The sequence below is a fragment of the Rhinopithecus roxellana genome, chromosome 13 (assembly GCF_007565055.1).
Source record: "Rhinopithecus roxellana isolate Shanxi Qingling chromosome 13, ASM756505v1, whole genome shotgun sequence".
Lineage (NCBI taxonomy): Eukaryota > Metazoa > Chordata > Mammalia > Primates > Cercopithecidae > Rhinopithecus > Rhinopithecus roxellana.
In genome coordinates, this window is record NC_044561.1 from 76,377,770 (window position 1) to 76,398,083 (window position 20,314).

The 20,314-nt window shown below is 52.3% G+C and overlaps 2 protein-coding genes and 1 long non-coding RNA gene across 5 annotated transcripts in view; 1 reads left to right on the forward strand and 2 right to left on the reverse strand.

Moving 5' to 3' along the window:
• Positions 1-444, reverse strand: part of RBM38 (RNA binding motif protein 38) — a 17,450-nt gene extending 17,006 nt beyond the window's left edge. The window contains exon 1 of one of the 3 annotated variants that reach the window (XM_030914521.1): positions 16-444. In XM_030914521.1, coding sequence (XP_030770381.1) covers positions 16-252 — 237 coding nt within the window. In that variant the 5' untranslated portion in view covers positions 253-444. The remainder of the gene's footprint in view (positions 1-15) is intronic. The other 2 variants (XM_030914523.1, XM_030914522.1) reach the window with 2 other exon arrangements.
• LOC115892747 overlaps positions 1-12,469 on the forward strand; it is a 13,689-nt gene extending 1,220 nt beyond the window's left edge. The window contains exons 2-4 of the long non-coding RNA XR_004052629.1: positions 20-21; positions 10,630-10,636; positions 11,734-12,469. This is a non-coding gene — a long non-coding RNA (uncharacterized LOC115892747). The remainder of the gene's footprint in view (positions 1-19; positions 22-10,629; positions 10,637-11,733) is intronic.
• A 5,952-nt stretch (positions 12,470-18,421) lies between these two features.
• RAE1 (ribonucleic acid export 1) overlaps positions 18,422-20,314 on the reverse strand; it is a 28,006-nt gene continuing 26,113 nt past the window's right edge. Inside the window, exon 12 of the mRNA XM_010365115.2 lies at positions 18,422-18,867. Within this exon, the coding sequence (XP_010363417.1) occupies positions 18,781-18,867 (87 nt within the window). The 3' untranslated portion in view covers positions 18,422-18,780. The remainder of the gene's footprint in view (positions 18,868-20,314) is intronic.

A 20,314-nucleotide genomic window follows, 5' to 3' on the forward strand; every position in this document is an offset into this window, starting at 1 on the left:
GCGGGGGCCACTTACGAAGCCGTAGCCGCGGGACTTGCCCGTCTGGCGATCGGTGATGACCACGGCCTCCTCGATGTCGCCGAAGCCCTCGAAGTACTTCCTGAGCGAGGCGTCGGTGGTGTGGTACGGCAGGCCGCCCACGAAGATCTTCGTGAACGTGGTGTCCTTCTGCGAGCCGTGCATGGCGCCGGGGGCGGCCGGGGGCCGCGGGAAGCCCGCGCTCGGGGCGCACGGCGCGGGCTGCAGCAGCATGGGGGGCGCCCCGCCGCCTACGGACCCGTGCCGCGCGGGGCTGCGCTCATGGGGGGCGGCGGGGAGCGCGCGAGGCAGCGAGGGGCGCCCGTCCAGCCGCCAGGCCCGACCACTTGCGCGCCGCTCCCGCCGTGCGCGCCGACCTGCGCCGCGCTGCGCTCCCGACCGGCGCTGCGGGGACTCTGCGCCCCGGTACCGCCCCCGGGCTTTGTAGCCGGCCCCGCCCCCGGCCGGCTCCGCCCCGCCCCCCGCCGGCTCCGCCCCGCCCCCAGGCGCGCGGGGACCGCCGGGAAGCGTAGTCCCGACCCCGCCCAGCCGCGCCCGGGCGCGCGGAGATCGGGGGGAGGGGCGCGCACGCGGGCTGAGAGCGGATCCGGGCCTGGGGGCGCTGGGCGCGCCTTTCTCTCCAGGCTGCCCCCGCGGGCCCGCCTGGTTGCAGGCACCAAGCACAGCCCTGAACCAGGGGGGCCAGTCCCCTGACCTCGTGGAGCGCACCGTCTGGTGAATTAAATGTAAACGGTTTTTAGCATCTTGTAGAGTCTGTATTTAACCCGGGGCGACTTAGGGAACAGCCACGTGTCGTATTAAAAAAGTGAAATGATTTGTTTTATGTGTAAGATTAGTTCATCCGACCGATATTTACCAGGGCCCCCATGCGTCACTGGGCGCGAGGCGGCAGCGGAGCACAGATCATATTCCCTGGCCTCACGGAGCGTCTAGGACTGAGAAACAATTCCGCCAGTAAACATACAGCATACGACCCCGGAGGGAGCTACACCAGGGTGCAGCCATAGAAGCGGTTGGGCAGAGGAAGCAGTTGTGGGCTCTTTCCAGCTCCACCCCGTTCTGGGCTGGTGTCAGGGACCCTTGGGGGCAAGCTGAGAGCAGACCCCGGTCCCTCATCCCGGCCCCCAGCCATAGAAGGGCGGCCTATACTGGGGCTCTGTGAGCTTCACACCGGGCAGGGCCAGCCACAGAATTTTCGGGGCCCAGTGCAAAATGCAAACGCGGGGCCCCTGATTCAAAACCTAGGAATTTCAAGTTGGCAGTGGTTGAGCATGAAACCCAGCCCCGGGCTTTTCTGAGCGAAGGGAAGGGCCGTGTGACTGCACAGGCCCTGGGATCCTGAACCTGCGGGTCACACTCTCCACCCCTGAAGCCGAGACTGGGGGACCTCAAGCCCGCCTCATCTCCAGAACCCGCGGTTGCGACCTGTGCAGCTGGGAAACAGCAGCTCTAAGCCGGGTCACTGCCGGCCCCAGCCCTGCGGCCTCCCCTCAGCACAGGACGACGCAGGTGGAGTCTGTGGGGACTGGGAGTGGCACTCCGTGGGCTGTGGGGGACCGCGAGGCCGACGAGGAGTTCCCCACGTTTCCTCCAGCACCGAGGAGCTCCCCGCGTTTCCTCCGTCACCCTCTGCCCTGGCTGCCGGCGGGGAGGAGTCTGTCCGCCCCTTCCCCCACTCCACGGCCCATGCTCCACGCGCAGCCTTGACCTCTGACCTCTCCCTCCCCCAGGTCCCGCTCTAGCCCTCTGCTCAATGGGGATGGGACCCCGAGTCTTTCGGAAGCCTCGGCCTCCTTTCCTCCCTTCCCGCTTCGTTCCTCGTTCCTGGCGCTCCTGCCCCTGCTCGCGGACCCCCTTGCCCTTTACCCCGCGTGGTTTCCTCTCCTTCCTTCGCGGAGCTTCCCCCCTCCCCGCCCTGTGTGTTCGCCTGCCTGGAGCCCCTCCCCTGCTATTTGGGCGCCGCGAGAACAGAGACCTGGGATGTTTCGCCCGAGCTGGAGGGCCTGGCAAGGAGAGGGCTCTGGGATATGTTTGTTGAGTGTATCCACGATGGAAGGAAGTGGGGTGGGGAAAGCTCCAGCCCAGCCGGCGGCCCTTCGAAGCGCCTTTGAAAACTTTCATTTAAGTGTGACCTTCACTTGCCCCCTAGAGGCCGGGGGAGGCGGCCACTGCCCGGCTGCGTGCTCTTAGGCCAGCTGGGTCCCTTCACCGGGCCTCAGTTTCCCCTTCAGTTTTTCCGAGGCTGTCCCCCGCCGTCGCGTTACCTGGGCGGGCTGGAGCCCCGTCGATGGCGCGGCCACGCGCTTCAGCCCGGAGGCGCCCGGGCTCCCGGCCTACAAGTCCCAGCGCCGCCCGGGCCCGCCCCGCCCGCGCCCCTCCCGGCAAGACAGCCCCAAGTGGGGGTGCGGCCGCTCGGGTGCTGCCGCGGGGGCCGGGCCCAGGCGGCGGGGCAGCCTCGAGGCCTCTGCCTGCCCCGGAAGGGGGCGAGACAGGACCGTGGAGGCTGGAGACGCGGTTGCCCAGGTGCGGGTCCGGTCGCACTCCTTCGCCCCAGGCCCCCTTGGGTTTCTGGATCACCAATCTCTCCGCCCCTCCGGCGGCCCCGTGTCGCCACGGGTCACCAACTTCTGCCTAACAATCAGTCATTCACCCAAACACACACTTAAAAAAAAATTTTTTTTTGAGACAAGGTCTCGCCGTGTTGCCCAGGCTGGAGTGTAGCGATCATAGCTCATTGCAGCCTCGACCTCTCCGGCTCCAAGCCATCCTCCTGCCTCAGCCTCCCAAGTAACTGGGATTACCGGAGAGTATTACGATGCCAAGATAATTTTATATTTTGTGTAGAGACTGGTCTCGAACTCTTGTGCTTAGGCAATCCTCCTGCCTTGGCCTCCCAAATTGCTGGGATTACAGGCTGAGCCACCGCACCCAGCCTCAAACACACATTTATGAATGACCCCAAACACACACTTACAAATGGCCCGTCACATGTCAGGCCCATGTTCTTGGTCCCAGGGACACAACAAGTAGGAAACAAACATCCCTCTGGAGTTTACATTTTAAGAGGGGACAAGAGACCATGCATGAATGAAAATGTTTAGTATTAGAGTTCTATGTAGGGAAAATTTCCTAGGCAAGTGCTGAGTAGAGCACAAGAGGAGGGGCCCAGGGGAGGCCAAGAGGGCTGGTGTCCACAGGGAAGGCCTCTGGGAGCTATGAGAGAGACAGCCGTTTGCACAGAGGGAACAGTGGAGGGAACAGAATGCAAAGGCTCAGAAGTGAGAAATACAGTTCCTGCCATTTAATGAGGACTTTCTAAGTGCTGGGTCCATTCATGTGGTTAATTCTTTACAAATCACTAATAACAATCAAGGTCAGTTGCCTTGGAATGCCTGTTCTAGGCTAGGACTGGGTGTCTTACATACATTAAGTGATAATCTGGAAACCGCCTTTGTCATACGTAGGTGCTCTTGGCCCAGTTTTAAGAGGGAGAGGGCTGGGCGCGGTGGCTCACGCCTGTAATCTCAGCACTTTGGGAGGCCGAGGTGGGCGGATCACGAGGTCAAGAGACTGAGACCATCCTGGCCAACATGGGGAAACCCCGTCTCTACTAAAAATATAAAAACCAGCTGGGCGTGGTCGTGTGCGCCAGTAGTCCCAGCTACTCAGGAGGCTGAGGCAAGAGAATCACTTGAACCCGGGAGGTGGAGGTTGCAGCGAGCTGAGACGGGCCACTGCACTCCAGCCTGGCAACAGAGCAACACTCTGTCTCAAAAAAAAAAAAAAAAAGGGAACGGACCGAGGCTCAGCGTGGCTTCTCTAATGCCACCAAGGGCAGTTCACAGCAAGCTGGGTCCCTGATCTCATTTTGTTCCCCAACAGCATTTAGAAGACATTGTCTCCCTGCTTTAGGGTGGGGCAAGTACACCTTCAGAGAGGCTAAGTGAAGTGCCCAAGACCACACAGCCAAGTGGGGCAAGGGAAAGTCAGGATTAGAACTTCAGGGAGGAAATGACTCCATTCACCCCAGCTGTCACCTGAGCTGCAATGGGGGTGTTGGCAGTTCTAGCCCTGCTCACCTGATTCATGAATCAATAAGGGCAGTTAGTCCAAACCCCTGTTTCCATAGATGGGCAAGCTCAGGACAGAGCAGGCTCAAGGCTTGACCAGCCCCAGGCTCTCTGAGCCTATGCTGCCTGCAGCCTTGACCAAGGGATAAATGGCAAAGGCCATTTATCAGACAGCTTGCAGAGCCACAACCCACACTGATGTGGTCCTGGATGGTGTGGCCATGAACAGGCTGCCCCAAGGCTGGACAGAGAAGGGACAAGGAGCAGGGCTGGAGCCAGGGGGCCTAGGCTCCCAGCCTTACCCTCACTAGCCGTGTGGCCCTGGCCATCATCCTTAACAAACCTTCTATACATGGGGATAATTATAGCGCTTGCCACACAGTCAGTGGGAGGATCCTGTGATTCCATGGGCAGAGCACAGGGCCTGGCACTGGCCACCGGATCTCGGTCACCCCTGCAGTGCTGTCACTGGGACACTGACTTGGGATCTTCTTTCCATCCCTGGCTAGCCAAAGCTTCCCTAACTTCTCAGTCTGAGGGAAATCATGTCCCAGGAACCCAGGAAAGGCTGGGAAAGTGTGAGTGCATGAGAAAGGGGAAGGAGTGAAGAGGTTATCGAGCCACGGGAGGCAGGCCTGAGATGGAGATATGGAATTTCCAGACAAGTCAGATTTCAAAAGACATTCCCAGGTCCAAGATCTCACCGCTTTTTAAAACCTTCAGCTCAACCCCAGTAAAGTGACATAGTCTTGATGTTTAATAGTGGTGAAGACAGGTGCCCTTGTATAAAAGTCCCAGGATAGTAGCGGGCACTGTGGGCAGCCACTCCCACCCTCTTCTTCCTTACCCATTACCACTAAAGGGTTGGAAAAATATATCATTGCTCTTCCAGCTTCCCTTGCAGCACAGGGTGACCATGTCATGTCACCCAGTTGGGGCCAATGAGACCTAAGTGGAAGCCTGTTGCGGCCTCTGTGAAAACTTCCACTTTTCTGCTAAAAGACACAGAGGCAGCTGGTACCCTTATTGTTCTCTCTGGCCTAAACATGGGTGGGATGTCTGGAGCTGTGGCAGTCATATTGTGACCATGAGGCAAAGTCCAGGAGACTCATAGACACTGTTCCTCATACCGCTAAATCCAGAGGACATTTGGCAATGTCTGCAGACATTTTTGATAGTCCTGACTTGGGGGAGAGAACGCTACTGGCTTCTAGGCAGTGGAGATAGACAACCCCTGTGCTAAACCAGCACCAACAAACAGACTCTTTGTTAATACGAAAAATCAATCCTGAAGTGTTTAAGCTACTGTTAGTTGGGCTTTCCTTGGTGACAACCAAGAGCATTCCCAAATGATGGAGATGCCATTTGGTGACTGCCACTGACAGGGCCAGCGTGGCCTGGAAATGGGTCTTCTCCCCCACTGCCGTCAGTCCCTGTGGCTCAGTGGGTTGGGGGCCAGCCTGGAGTTTGACCTTGGCCCCATGGGTTTGTGAACGTGAGCTGGTGTAGCTCCCTCTAAAGCTTCAGCCCCTTCATCGACAGGAGACAACAGCAAGCCTTCGGCATGGGGGTTGGGAGGCAGCAGTGAAGGCACATGGGGTGGTGGTCTGGCTGGGCCTGCGGGGTGTGCTCCGTCCACCCCAGCTGCCCACTCAAGCCCCACTGCTCACTTGAACCCCGCTGCCCACTCGAGCCCTGCTACCCACTTGAGCCCTGCTGCCCACTCAACCCCCGCTGCCCACTCAAGCCCCGCTGCCCACTCTAGCCCTACTGCCTGCCTTGCGTCCCCTGAGGACAGATTCCCAGGCTCGCTGCTCTGCATGTGGAAGACAAATATGGCAACCCAGGGCTCCCGTAGTTTCAAAGGAGCCGGCCTGCAGGGTAGGGGTGTACAGGCCACTGCACCAACCTCAGCCCAAAGCTGAGTCCCCGAAGAGCCTTGATATAAACACCAACACGACAAACAAAAAGAGGAAGCCCAAGAGCGCGGGGCCTGAAGACTCAAACCAGAGCCCCGCCTGGACGGGGCCCGCGCTGTTTCAGATCGCAGTGGCCGGCCTCACCCGCTCCCCTCTGCCCATCCTCATCAGGGTAAACTCACTCTCCCTCCTCTGCAGGGCAGCTGGAGCCACGGCTGGGAGCAGAGAGCAGGCCTAGGCCAGGCAGTTCTGCATTTGTGCCCTGCACACATCACACATTTGCGAGGGAGGCAGGAGAGGACCTCTCTGAGCATCAGTTTCCTCAGCTATATAATGGGCATCATTGTAGTCATCTCTTCCTAGGGCTTTTGTGAGATGAACTAAGATAACACACAGAAAGTGCTGGGCTCATCCTCACATTGAGCAGGAATTCTGCATTCCAAGCTCCTGCAATTTCTATTTTCTCACCCAGCACACACAGTTGCCAGTCCTCCCTCCCGCGCTCCCCAGTGAGGCCTGAGGGACCCAAGTCACCTCTGCCCAGCCTGGCTCCCAGCCCAGTCTCACAAAACTGTGTTCCCTTTCCAGGGGCCCTTTGTGGGCCATGGAACCCTTGGCAGTCAGCTGATACCTAAGGTAATAGTATTAAACACTTAAAAATAAAATGCTTACCAGCCAGGCGTGGTAGCTCACATTTGTAATCCCAGTACTTTGGGAGGCGGAGGTGGGAGGATTGCTTGAGGCTAGGAGTGTGATGTAGCAATGTGGGCAATAAAGGGAGACCTTGACTCTACAAAGAAATTTAAAAATGTAGCTAGATGCATGCCTGTGGTTCCAGCTACTTGGGAGGCTGAGGCTGGAGGATCACTTGAGCCCAGGAGGCTGAGACTACAGGGAGCTATGATCACACCACTACACTCCAGCCTGGACAACAGAGCAAGATCCTGTCTTTATAAAAAATAGTAATAACAAATAAAATAAAATGCTTAGATTAGCAAAGGAAAACAATCACCTTAAAATATAGGCTGGGTGTGTTGGCATGTGCCTGAAGTCCCAGCTACTCAGGAGGCTGAGGCAAGCGGATCAGTTGAGCCCAGGAGTTCTGTATCAGCCTGGACGACGTAGAGAGACCCCCCTCTCTAATTAAAACAAACAAATATAAACGGCTATGAAAATATTTTTTAAACAATGTGTGATGTAGCAATGTGGGCAAGTAATGTCTTCCTCATCAATGTGTTCAACAACAAGGTCACGTAGTGGTGCTGATGAGACCGTAGTTTTGAAGGATTGATGAGCAAAACTGCTATGTCAAGACGTCAGTGACAGCCGTGTATGTGAGGGTGCATGACCTCTGTGACTTCTTTTTTTTGAGACAGAGCCTCACTCTGTTGCCCAGGCTGGAGTGCAGTGGTTGAATCTCCGCTCACTGCAACCTCCACCTCCTGGGTTCAAGTGATTTTTGTGCCTCAGCCTTCCGAGTAGCTGGAATTACAGGCATGCGCCACCACGCCCTGCTAATTTTTGTATTTTTAGTAGAGACAGAGTTTCGCCATGTTGGCCAGGCTAGTCTCGAACTCCTGACCTCAGGTGATCTGCCTGCCTCGACCTCCCGAAGTGCTGGGATTACAGGTGTGAGCCACCTTGTCCAGCCCCTCTGTGGCTTCTTGTGGCTTCAGAGCAGCAGGTGCTGCTGACAGAGGCAGAGGCCGGCTGCATCTGTGCTCACCGTGGGCCTCACTTCAGCTGAGCTCTGCTTGATGAAGATAAAGATCTTTGTTCTCCATCAGGCTCACAGACCCTGAATTCTATCCCTGGGCCCTGTGGGGTCTGTGGACCCCAGGTCGGCACCCCTGTGTATTGGTTTCCTGAGTTTACTATGACAAATGACCACACATTTAGTGGCTTCAAACACTCCACAAAATTCTCCTCTTCTAGTTCCAGAGGTTGGAAGGCTGAAATGGGTCTCAGTGGGCTAACATCAAGGTGTTGGCAGGGCTGAGTCCCTTCTGGTGGTTCTACAGAGAATCCCTTATTTCCTGGCTTTTCCAGTGTAGACACCACTCACATTCCTAGGCTGGTGGCCTCACTTACTGTCTCCAAAGTCAGTGCTGATGGTGATGGTGACGGGTGGAGTCCTCCTCACTCTGCGTCCCGCCAGTCTCACTCCCATCTGCCCTGATCTTCCACCTTCAACAACGCTGTGATTCCAGTGGGCCCACCAGAGAAAGCCAGGACCATCGCCCTGTCTCAGGGTCCCCAGCCTCAACCACATCTGCACAGCCCCTCTGGCCGTGGAAGGTCGTGGGTGGCCATCGCTGGGGGGTAGGGTTCTTCAGCTCACTTCACTCCTTTCTCCGCCTCTTTCCTGCACTTTTGGGGTGTCTTTCACCCCCCGGGCTTGACAGTGTGCTAGGGTCACATGTGAGCTGAAATTATTTTCTATTTTCCAACCGATTAAAAGAGCTCTTTTTATAAGAGAGTTCGAGTGGCTGAGGTCGGGTCCTCTGGCCGCTAATGCAATCCAAGCTGAAGGTAAAGTATGCCTCTCTCCAGCTCCTCCAGCCAGGCAGGGCCATGGTGGTCTGGCTGCACCCACCTCCCTGGCAGAGCCCACCCACCTTTGCCCATTGCTGTCCTCTGAGCACCTGTCTCTTCATGGGGGTCCAGTTCCCACCCCTCACCACTGCCAACCCCTGCCCCCAACAACTACCTGATAACCCTCCTTGGCAAAGACTGTCACCCCATCTCCAAATCCCCAGGGATGGGCCTTCTCTCTGGGGTGTCACAGCATCTGTGGTTCTGTCCGCCTTTTCCCAGGGATTCTAGGCCCGCCCTCATTCCAACAGGCGACGCTTCCATGGAGGTTGGTGGCAGTTTCCACCATTGCACACTTTGGGGAAAAGGGTAAAACCTCCCAAGAGCTGCTGGCATACCTGAATCTGGGGCTCTGGCAGCCTCCCAGCCCACCTTGGCAGCCTTGGACACTGGGGGCAAGAGCTGGTGACACACGAAAATAGCGGGTCTCAGAGAAAGGTTTCCAGATGAGACCAGGCAGTCCTTCTACTGCTCTGCTGGCCAAGACCTGTCCCAGCATGCACCTGCACAGAGAACAGCAGAAAGGCAGGGAGCCTTGATCCAGAGTGCCTCTCCATTCAGGGCTCTAGCAGAGTGTCAGTGATGCCTATACACCTTCTGTGTACTGCCTTTAAGGTTCCCCAGATTGGCTGGGCACAGTGGCTCATGCCTGTAATCCAAACACTTTGGGAGGCTGAGGCAGGTGGATCACCTAAGGTCAGGAGTTCGAGACCAGCCTGGCCGACATGGTGAAACCCCATCTCTACTAAAAATACAAAATTAGCCGGGTGTAGTGGTGCGTGCCTGCAATCCCAGTTACTTGGGAGGCTGAGGCAGGAGAATCACTTGAACCTGGGAGGTGGAGGTTGCTGCAGTGAGCCAAGATCATGCCACTGCACTCCAGCCTGGGTGACAGAGCAAGGCTCTGTCTCAAAAAAAAAGAAAAAAAGAAAAAAGGTTCAATACTACTGGGCACAGAGGCCAAAATGCACCAGCAGGCACTGGTACTGGGGAGAGGAAAGGCTCAGCTCCTCTCCAGGGGGCACTCACAGGCTCAGTCGATGCTGTCACAGGCCCCCAGCAGCGTTAGTGGACAGTTCCTGGAGCAGCAGAGTGCACACGCCTCAGTTTCAGCTGCAAAGACAGAAAGACACTGGCCTGTGTGCATGGCTGAATCCTGGCCTCTGCATCCTAATCCCTGGAACCTGTAACATGGCACCCTGCCTGGTGACAGGGACTCTGCAGATGTGACTAAGCTAAGGATCTGGAGGTGAGAAGAGTATCCAGGGTCATCCAGATGAACCCATCGAAATCATAAGAGTCTCCATCTGAGGACGGCTCCAGGTGATTTGACTAAGGAACGGGAATAGATGTGAGCCCAGAAGCAGGAGGCTGGAGTGATGCAGCCATAAGCCAAGCGTTGCTGGCAGCCACCAGAGGCCAGGAGAAGCAAGAAATGGGTCCTCCCTTCAGGCCTCCAGAAGGAACCAGCCTTGCCGCCACCTTGATTTTAGTCCCCCAAGAGTCATTTTGGACATCAGGCTTCCAGAACTATAAGAGGATTCATTTCTGTGGTTCTGAGCCAGTAAGTATGTGGCCATTTGTTACTGCAGACTTGGGAAACGAACACAGCTCACGTCGAAAGCTGTGCCCTCATCCCCTAGGGAAAGGAGTGCAATCCAAGTGGCAAATTGGGGGTGCAGCAGAATGAGAAAGTGGGGGAGAGCCTGCTGCTCCCTGTCAATAACCAAATGACCTGATTGGTCTCCTGTGCTAAAAGTTGTTCATTGCCCCAGTATCTTTCTCATGAAGAGGGACGTGGCCTTGCTATGCAGCGTGGACAGGTGTGTCTATGAGGGCAGGGGCTGCATAAGGGCCCAGGCAGGTGCTGGCGCCAGCCTGCATGGTGGCACTTGCCCCTGGGCTCAGTGTCCCCTCATCCTTTGGCTTCAAGATGGTGATGAGAGGCTGGGTGCTGGTGGGTAATCCCAACACTTTGGGAAGCCAAGGCAGGTGGATCCCTTCAGGTCAGGTGTTCAAGACCAACCTGGCTCCCATCTCTACAAAAATTAGCTGAGCATGGTGGCAGGTGCCTGTAATCCCAGCTACGCAGGAGGCTGAGGCAGAAGAATCGCTTGAACCCGGGAGGTGGAGGTTGCAGTGAGCTGAGATCACGCCACTGAGATCACGAAATCATACCACTGCACTCCAGCCTGGGTGACAGACGGAGACTCCATCTCAAAAAAAAATAAAAAGAAAAAAAGAAAAAAAAGGTGGTGAGAAAAGCTCTAGGAAAAGGAAGTGCCACAAAGAACAAGGATTCTCTTGAGCTGAGCTGGGTTGCCGAGACATCAGGTAAGAAGCTGGACAGCCGCAGGCAGCACCTTGATCAAACCAAGGAAAGCAGTCACTGCTGGCAGGAAACGTGGGGCACAAATGCCACAAGTCTCTGAGGGATGCTACCCGCTTCTGGCTTTCTGGCACCTTGCAGGTTAGCAGGTGAAGGGAAGCCTGTAGTGAATCCCCAAGCTGTGAGCTGCACGTGGTGCTGGGGAAGGCTGAGTTTGTTTCCACAGTGGCTGCGAGGGTCGCGCAGGCCGGAGATCCTGCCCCCGCCAGCGTCACTACAGAAAGCTCAGCACTGCCTGCCTGGGAGCCCGGCGCGCGGTGGCTGGTGCTGTGGATCCTGCAGACACCAGGTCATGCAGCCCAAATGCAAGTGGCCACTGGAGAAGACTGTAGTGGTCACCTTGAGCTGCTGTGACACACTACCACAGACTGGGTGACCGAGCGACAGAGGTTTATTCTCTTAGAGTTCTGAGGGCACAAATCTGAGATCCGGATATCTGCAGGGCTGGCTCCTGGCAAGGCCCTTCTCCGTGGCATGCGGACCTCGCCCTCTTCCTGTGTCTTCATGTGGCCCTTCTTCTGTCCTTGTCTGCGTCCAGATTTCCTGGTCTAGGATACCAGACATATTGGATTAGGGCCTCATTTTATCTGAATTATTTAAAGACCATGTCTCCAAAATATGGTCCTAATCTGAGTTACTGGGAGTTAGGACTTCAACATAGGAATCTGGGGGATGACAGCTCAGCCCATAACAAATATTAATACCGATTTTGCTTTTGTAGGCTAAGCAGAACTATGCTTGGGCCTTCCACACCAGTCAAGATGCCCTCACAGCAAAGCCCCACCGAAGGGGCCCACAGGGTGGACTCGAGGTACATGAAGTCCCAAGAGATGACTTGAAGCCCCAAATGGATGCCCTGGGCTCCCCAGCACCAGAGGGAAACACCCCCTCGCCGAAGCCAGTGGCGAGTGCCATGCTTCAAGTAACGCAAGGAGCAGCCTCCAGTGCACCTGTTTTAGAGGCCAGCCCTGGAGGCAGAAAGATTTACAAGGGAGTGGAAAGGCTGGCAAACACAGGACACAAGGAGATGCCCAAAGTCAGTGGGGGTCAGGGTTCAACCTGGAAATGCAGTCTCTTCAGCTGAGGAAGGCAGCGAGTCCTGGCCAGGAAGCCGGTCCAAGCCCCTGCCTCGTCCCCAGTTCACCTCGTGAAAGCTGATGAATGACCAATGCTTACACACGGGTCTGGAGTCACGGTGGCACCGTATTAAGGGGCGATCAGGCTGTATCTTGATACTGGGATTCACAGAGGTGGAAGAAACCCATCATGCTGACGGGTAGTGAAGAAGAGAAATGAAAGACACAGGAGAAGGCCAGGTGCAGTGGCTCACTCCTGTAATCCCAGCTACCCGGGAGGTTGAGACAGGAGAATCGCTTGAACCCGGCAGACAGAGGGCACAGTGAACTGAGATCACGCCACTGCACTGCAGCCTGGGCAACAGAGCGAGACTCAGTCTCAAAAAAAGAAAAAGAAAAAGAAAAAGAAAAAGATATCAGAGAGTGCTGCCGCCAGTGAGCCGACAGAATCCACAGTGTGGATGCGGGCCCGCAGGACGCTGGGGATTGTCAGTTCCTTCTTTGAGCTTTGTCTCCTCCCACACTGCCTCCCCTGGCCCACAATCAGGAGGGAAAAAGAAGAAAAGATGAAGAATGCAGGTCAGTTAGTTTTTGGGAGCTGATTTACATTTTAAGCAAGTATGCAACAGGTGTTTCTTATCTGCTTTGGAAATAGCCCTCACCTTAAAGAATATTTCTCAGTAGATTGATGCAAAATTCACAATAGGCTCTTAGACTGTGGTGATGGTTCCATGGGTGTATGTTTATCGCCAAACACATCAAGTTGTATACATTAAATACGTACAGCCTTTTATGTGTCAGTCACACTTCAATAAAGTGGTGTAAAAACTCACACAGTCAGCTACGAAACTATTTACACTGCCCATATTTGCCTTACAGTGACCTAACACCTGTCATAATAAAACCCTCAAAGTTGCAGCCACAACCTCTCCTGATGTCTCCCATCTCCATGGGATAAATGTGGGCCGTGAAACAGGGGAACCGCAGTTAGCAGGAAGACCTCGCAGAGCTGTGAAACATTGCCAGTCTCTGATTAACAAGACAGTACCTTGCAAGGAAATACAATGCTTGTGTTGAAACTGCCTTTCCTAAACACTATAGCCAGGCCCTGGTGTTGGGGCTTATACAGCTTCTTAAGAGCCTAGGAAAATGTTGAAGGGGAGCAAGGTAGAAAGGGAGAAAGAAAAAGAGAACTAGCTTTAAGATATTTAAAAACAACAACCCCAGGCTGGGTGTGGTGGCTTATGCCTGTAATACCAGCACTTTGGGAGGCCGAGGCAGGAGGACTGCTTGAGCCCAGGAGTTTGAGACCAGCCTGGGCACACATAGCAAAACCCTGTCTCTACCAAAAATACAAAAAAAAAAAAAAAAAAAAAAGAGCCTGGTGTGGTGGCACGCACGCACTTGTAATCTCAGCTACTCAGGAGACTGAGGTGGGAGGATCTCTTGAGCCCGAGAGGCAGAGGCTGCAGTGAGCCGAGATCGCACAACTGCACTCCAGCCTGGGCGATGCAGCAAGATGCTATCCTCCCCCCAAAACACCTACAAACAAACAAGAAAAATCCCCAAATGAATCCGTTTAAGTAAAGGCCTACAAATGTAATAGTGGAGACCTCACGAACTGTTTAGTATTCCAATATCCAATCGATTTGAAAACAATTTGTAGCTTTGTAGGAAATGCTGCACTTTGTGAGAAATTCCCTAGTATTTGAGGTGATGATTAAAAAATCAACATGAAGTATATGCTAACTTACTGCCAAATGATTTCAGAAGTAAAATATGAAATTTTTTTCAAAGAATTTGCCTTTAAAACAATGTGATTTAAAGCAGGATGTGGGTGCATTTTACTATTTGGTGTGGAGTGGTGAGTGACACCTCAGAGGACCTAGTGCAGTGATGTCCCAGAGAAAGATGAATATAACATGAGCCACGAATGTAATCTACAATTTTCCAGTAGCCACATTTTAACATTACAAGCAGGGGAAAGTTAAATTGATTATCCAAAATAGTATCATTTGAATGTGTAATTGGTATGAAAATTAATGGCATTTACATTAATTTCGAGAGCATGTGTTTAGTTCATTTTTTTTTGGCACTAAGCCTTTGACATCTGCTGTTTTAGGTTTACATCTCAATTCCAACAGGCCACAGGGCCTTCAAAGTTACTAACACGCGTCTTAAAGTGACCTGTTTGCCACCACCAGGGATTTGTGTTTCCCAAATCAGGGCAAGGGTGATGCTTTGGAGCACAGGAGTGCTCAGAGGCCCCCACATCGCGGGCGCCAAGGCTTCAGTGTTCCACGAGGAAACCATCGCGGCCGCTAAGTTTGAAACAGAAAAATCAGGGTCTCACCTCTGACAAATTATCTCCTTTAGCATTTTCCAAGGAGGCCTTCAATCTTCCTATAAAGTGTTATTTTTAAGACGATTCTTCTAACAGCAAGAGCAATGTTTTGATTCTACTTCCCAAATATCTTAAAAGCTTAGCAGCAACAGGCAGGGCGCGGTGGCTCAAGCCTGTAATCCCAGCCCTTTGGGAAGCTGAGGAGGGCGGATCACGAGGTCAGGAGATCGAGACCATCCTGGCTAACACAGTGAAACCCCGTCTCTACTAAAAATACAAAAAACTAGCCGGGCGAGGTGGCAGGCGCCTGTAGTCCCAGCTACTGGGAGAGCCTGAGGCAGGAGAATGGCGTAAACCTGGGAGGCGGAGCTTGCAGTGAGCTGAGATCGCGCCACTGCACTCCAGCCTGGGTGACAGAGCGAGACTCCGTCTCAAATTAAAAAAAAAAAAAAAAAAAAAAAAAAAAAAAAAAAAAAAAAAAAAAGTTTAGCAACAGCAAATGGAGGGGGTGGCCAACACTTCGTTTCTTTTAATGAACTAAAGTTTGTGAAATTGAACACAGAGCAAATGCTCCTATGTTGGCACTGGGGCCATTCGCGCCATCTGCTGGCCAGACCTAAGCACAACACGCGGCTCCCGGGGAAAGAACCTTAAGAGACAAGCTGGATCTCCAGTCAGCTTGGTCTCTGGACTTTTTTGTCCCGCCTGTACACCGACAGCACTGCACCACTGAGCAGACTTCTCATGGACGTCATCCTCACTGGCACTTACAGTAGCAGCTACATTTAAAATCTACATCACAGGCCAGCCACAGGGTCACTTTTACGCTTTAACTCTACTCACATAACCATTCTGACAGCAACTTTTAATGTCTCCCATTTTGCAGATGAGGTCACTGAGGCTCAGAGGTTTAAATCACATGCTTAAACAATGGGTAAATCACATGTTAGCAAAGTTGGTGACAGAGTTGGAACTGAAGGTGGGCAGTCCAATTCTAAGCACGTTTGTATTTTGAGACAGGCTCTGTTGTGACTAGGCTCACTGCAACCTCCGCCTTCCAGGCTCAAGCACTCGGGCAATTCTCATGCCTCAGCCTCCCCAGCAGCCGGGATTACAGGCATGTGCCACCATGCCCAGCGAGTTTTTCTATTTTTAGTAGAGCTGGGTTTTGACTTGTTGGCCAGGCTGGTCTGGAACTCCTGGCCTCAAGTGGCCCGCCTGCCTCGGCCTCCCAAAGCGCTGGGATTATAGGCATGAGCCACCGCACCAAGCCCCATGTCAATTGCAATGTTATATGGTTATTTCAAGAGACCTCAAGTGCAGTTATGGCTATTACTTGAAGTCACCGAAGCTAAGAACTCATCCTAAACCACATAAAAAGTGACAGGAACAGAGAAAAATCACACCCCAGGATATTAAAATAGGTAATACATACATATATTCTGTAATTTTTTGTGGCTCCACTAAAAGAAATGCTCATTGTGACAACTACATTCATTTCACAACCTACGAAGGGGTCATGAGTCAATTTGGAAAAGGCTGGCTTAGGTGCTCCTGCGTGTTCAAGAACGTGTTTAGTTCATGTTTTAGAGTCTCTCCTTCAAGAGACTAAAATTTTGGTTGAATGAGAAAAACAAAAATTTCCTACATGACTCAAATAAATTTTTTTGAGACAGGGTCTTGCTTTGTTGCCCAGGCTGGTCTGGAACTCCTGGCCTCGAAGTGATCCTCCCGCCTTGGCCTCCCCAAGTGTTGAGATTCCAGGCGTGAGCCACCGCGCCTGGCCCTTGCTGTTTACTTTCTCTTGGTAGTTATTTTCTGGTGAAAGCCAGCGAGCTCACCGCCAGCAGGCCAAGCACTTGCTGCATCCTTTGTTCTTCCTCTACCAGAGGATCCTCTGGCATGAAGCTAACCCAAAAATGGGGTGAGGCAGGTGGGTTCAGCTGGCCCCTTTGACTGACAGGGTTTTCATAGGCAGGCTTACATGCACACGTGCACACACGTGAGCACAGGCTCACAGACCGGTGTCTCACACACATCCATCACAGCTCCATCCTGCTTCCAACCAAACATGACAGGAACCAAGTGCACCTTCCTGTACCCACGTTAAATCCCTGCCACCTTGTTTCAGCAGCATCTTTATACAAAGTTCTTCCCACCAGGCCCTGTTCCCACAGTGAGGAACCAGGGAAGTGATGTTACACCAAAGAGTCGGAGGAAAGCCAGGCAAAACCAAGCAGAAAATCAAGGGAAAGATCAGTGTTCATGGTGGCATCCTGGTGGCAGGCAGATGGCAGGTGTATGTTCACTGCCAAAACCCTTTCCCCTTTTTTTGTATGTTTTAAAATTTTCATATGTTGGAAAAAACTAAGTGAAAGAACAAAATTTGTCTTCTCCATGAGGTTTATATACCTTACTTTCAATGAAAGCAGCTCTGTTTCTAACAGGGTGTGCAGTAAATATTTAATGGCAGGATGACTTGACATTTATTAAAACAAAGAGCCACGATTACACTAGTATATCTTTGAACTAGAAGATGCCATCAAACTTATGAATACTTAATGAGCACCTACTGCATGCAACTTACAGGTGCCTGTAGAGATGCTGGTTTAAGATGAAGAGTTCCTCTAAGTCTTCATATGCATTTTAGGAAACGTGAAAACAAGTATTTTAAGAAGCTTAATGATCTCAGTGAATATTTCCTAGATCCTCATTAGCAAACATGCAGTGTGCGAAAGCTTTAGGTCCTGGGCAGCAGAAAAATGAGTCTTGGCCTCATCCAAGGCTCACATCCTGGTGGCAGCAAAGAGCTCCCTGACCCCCAGGTTCTGACAGCCCAAGTCCAATCTTGGACTATTTGCCAATCACAAAAACTGTCCCCTTGGGGAGGTGGCAAGGTCCCATCCTGGGAAAGCATACTCTAAAAGGCCTGTGATTGAGACTCAGTTTCCACCCTAGCCTGTCACTAGGGCTGGTAAAAACAATGAAACTCTGGCTAAGCTAAAGCCGACAAGTCTATTCCCCCTCATATGAAAGTTGGCTGCTGAGATAATCAAGCTTCAATCTCCCCTCACAGCAGTCTTAGACTTGCTAGCTAGATCTTCCCCACGTTGATAAGACCACAGGCCTGATTCATAAAGTGAAGAGAAAAATGAGCTGGAAACGGTTAACCTGAAAATTCAGATATTTTTCTAGTGCACCTGCCTTTTTATCTCTAAAAAATAAGTTTTTTAGGCTAAAAAATAGGGCTGGAGAGTGGGTCTGAATTCATTTGTGACCTACCAAAGAATTTAAACCAGAGTGCAGATGGTCTCTTCCAGTAGAAAATTTTATTTTCATTGTTTTTTATGAGTAGGCAAACACATCTTACAACATTATCAATACTAGAATTTCACACTCAGCAAGTCAGACTTCACACATTAGTCCAAACAGGAAGGCCTAAGAAGCATTTGAGATCACAGGTGAAAAATACAGTGACAGACCCAAAAGTCACACGGTAAGCTGAATTTCACTTTGAATACTTACCAACCAGGAATTTTAAATTATACAATACACAAAAGCAACAGCCAAACAACCACTACCGAGGGTATGAGTTCAGGGCAATTCCCATGCAGGGGACCTGGGTTCTAACTTGAAAGTCACACAAGTGTCACCCACAAATGGCCTGTCACCCAGCACAAGTAACAGTCCCCATTTGAGTCACTCGGAAATCTGAGCAGCAGGGCCAGAAAGCACTGGGGATTCTGAAGATGGGAATGAGGGAAGCAAGGAAAAACACATTCAAACTCTTCCCACCAGGGCTCACAGAGGCTGCCGTTCTGCGGGGCAGAAGTGAGCGCAGCTGGGGAACCCCTTTCCCCTAAGGTTGCTGTGTTTCCCAGAGGTTGTCTGAAATCTCAACACAAAACCCCACGCTGATGCTGGGCAGGACGCACGTTCCTGAAGTTACAGGGTGGGAAAGGGGAGAAAAGGACAAAGGAAGCTGGGAAAGCAATCTGCAAAAGACTTTATTACAAAACACAGCACGGGGCTTCCAGACACTTTGCCAATATTCTCTAACACATACACTGAAGCACTGCCAAATCCCTGGCGGTGCCCGCAATCTAACATCTACAGTAACCTCAACCCCCTTAGAGGTACAGAAAAACTCGGCAGCAGGCAGTGGAACGGAGAGACGGCAAGTCGCCGTGGACGCCTGGGCTCTCGGCTGCTCAACAATGACATCGTTTTCTCCGGGGGTTGAAATCCATGTCCATGGCTGACAACCCAACAAGGCTGGGACCCAAATTCGTATAGAGATGAGGCAGAGTGGAGAGAACAACTCTGGCCGGGCCAGAGTCTCCAGCCACTACTTCTTATTCCGGGGCTTTAGCTCTTCGGCTGCATTACGCAGGAAAATGTAATTTTTTTTCTGGGGATTATAAAATTCATGTCCCTAAAGAGAACAAAAAACACCAATGATCTTATTATTCAACAGAAAGCGTTTGTGGGTGCTTTTTCTTTTTTCTTTTTTGAGATGGAGTCTTGCTCTGCCGCCCAGGCTGGAGTGCAGTGGCCGGCTCTCAGCTCACTGCAAGCTCCGCCTCCCGGGTTCATGCCATTCTCCTGTCTCAGCCTCCCGAGTAGCTGGGACTACAGGCGCCCGCCTCGTCGCCCGGCTAGTTTTTTGTTTTTTGTTTTTTTTAGTAGAGACGGGGTTTCACCGTATTAGCCAGGATGGTCTCGATCTCCTGACCTCATGATCCGCCCGTCTCGGCCTCCCAAAGTGCTGGGATTACAGGCTTGAGCCACCGCGCCCGGCCTGTAGGTGCTTTTTCTAGGTGAAGTCCTGTGCTACAATACTGGAAGCATAATCTCTCAGAGAAATAAAAACAACAAAGATAAAGTCAAATGTGAAGCAAAACTTCAGTCCTCAGAGAAAGGCCTAAGGACGTGTTGGTACCAGTGTGTCATCCATGTCCTGCTGAGAGAGTCTTCACAGGTTCGTGTTTTCGACACTGAGCCCCCTTTTAACATCCCAGGACTTTAACACCAAGATAACTGCCTTGGGCCCCTTGGTCAGCATTAGCTCTGACCTGAGAATGTTTCACGGAAAGGAGGACATCTGACCTGCAAGGTATCATGGGGATGAAGGGAGACACCCCGCCCCACACAGAAGGAGCGACAGACACAGAGCGCAGCAGAGGCATGCATGGTGGTGAGCGATCCAGAGGCGTGTGTGGATGTGTGCACGTCTGCCCAGGCCCACACTGGAGGGGATGCAGGGCTACTATAGCATCGAAAGACCCCTGAAATCAGGAAGAGGCCAGACTACAGGGCAGTGAACAGCAGAAGGAGGCCTTTGAATGTTATTCCCCAGGAAAAAGGAGGCCGTAGGCAGGTCAGTGATGTGATCACATTTCAGTTTTAGGAAGAGGCGAGTGGGGTGGGCCAGGCAGATGATCCGGAAGAGAGACAGCAGGCAGGAGCCACAGGTGGGCCAAAGACTTGGAAGAGGGAGGTGGGGCATGGCGCCGGGTGCACTCTGTCACCTGTACTGTGATGACATGTTTTTATTCTCTTCCCAACAGGCACGCCAAGAAAGCTCTAGAAGGTTTGCTCAACAGTGACCACTAATTCTCATAATAAACAAAGTGTAGTTTTTCTGAACAGTTACTCAAGCAGCAAGCTAATAACATCAATCATATGCGATCATGACTTTGCACTAGAGATAACTGTCCTTGAACTAAGAGCAATGAAAAACCCCTGAAGCAAATTTCTCTTTTAAACTAAAGAGATTCTAATTTATGTAACCCCACAATAAGCTGACATTAATTGCTTAAATGAATTAGATTACTTCAATTTTTAAACAGCACTCAAAGCAATTACTTTTCTCACTGCTT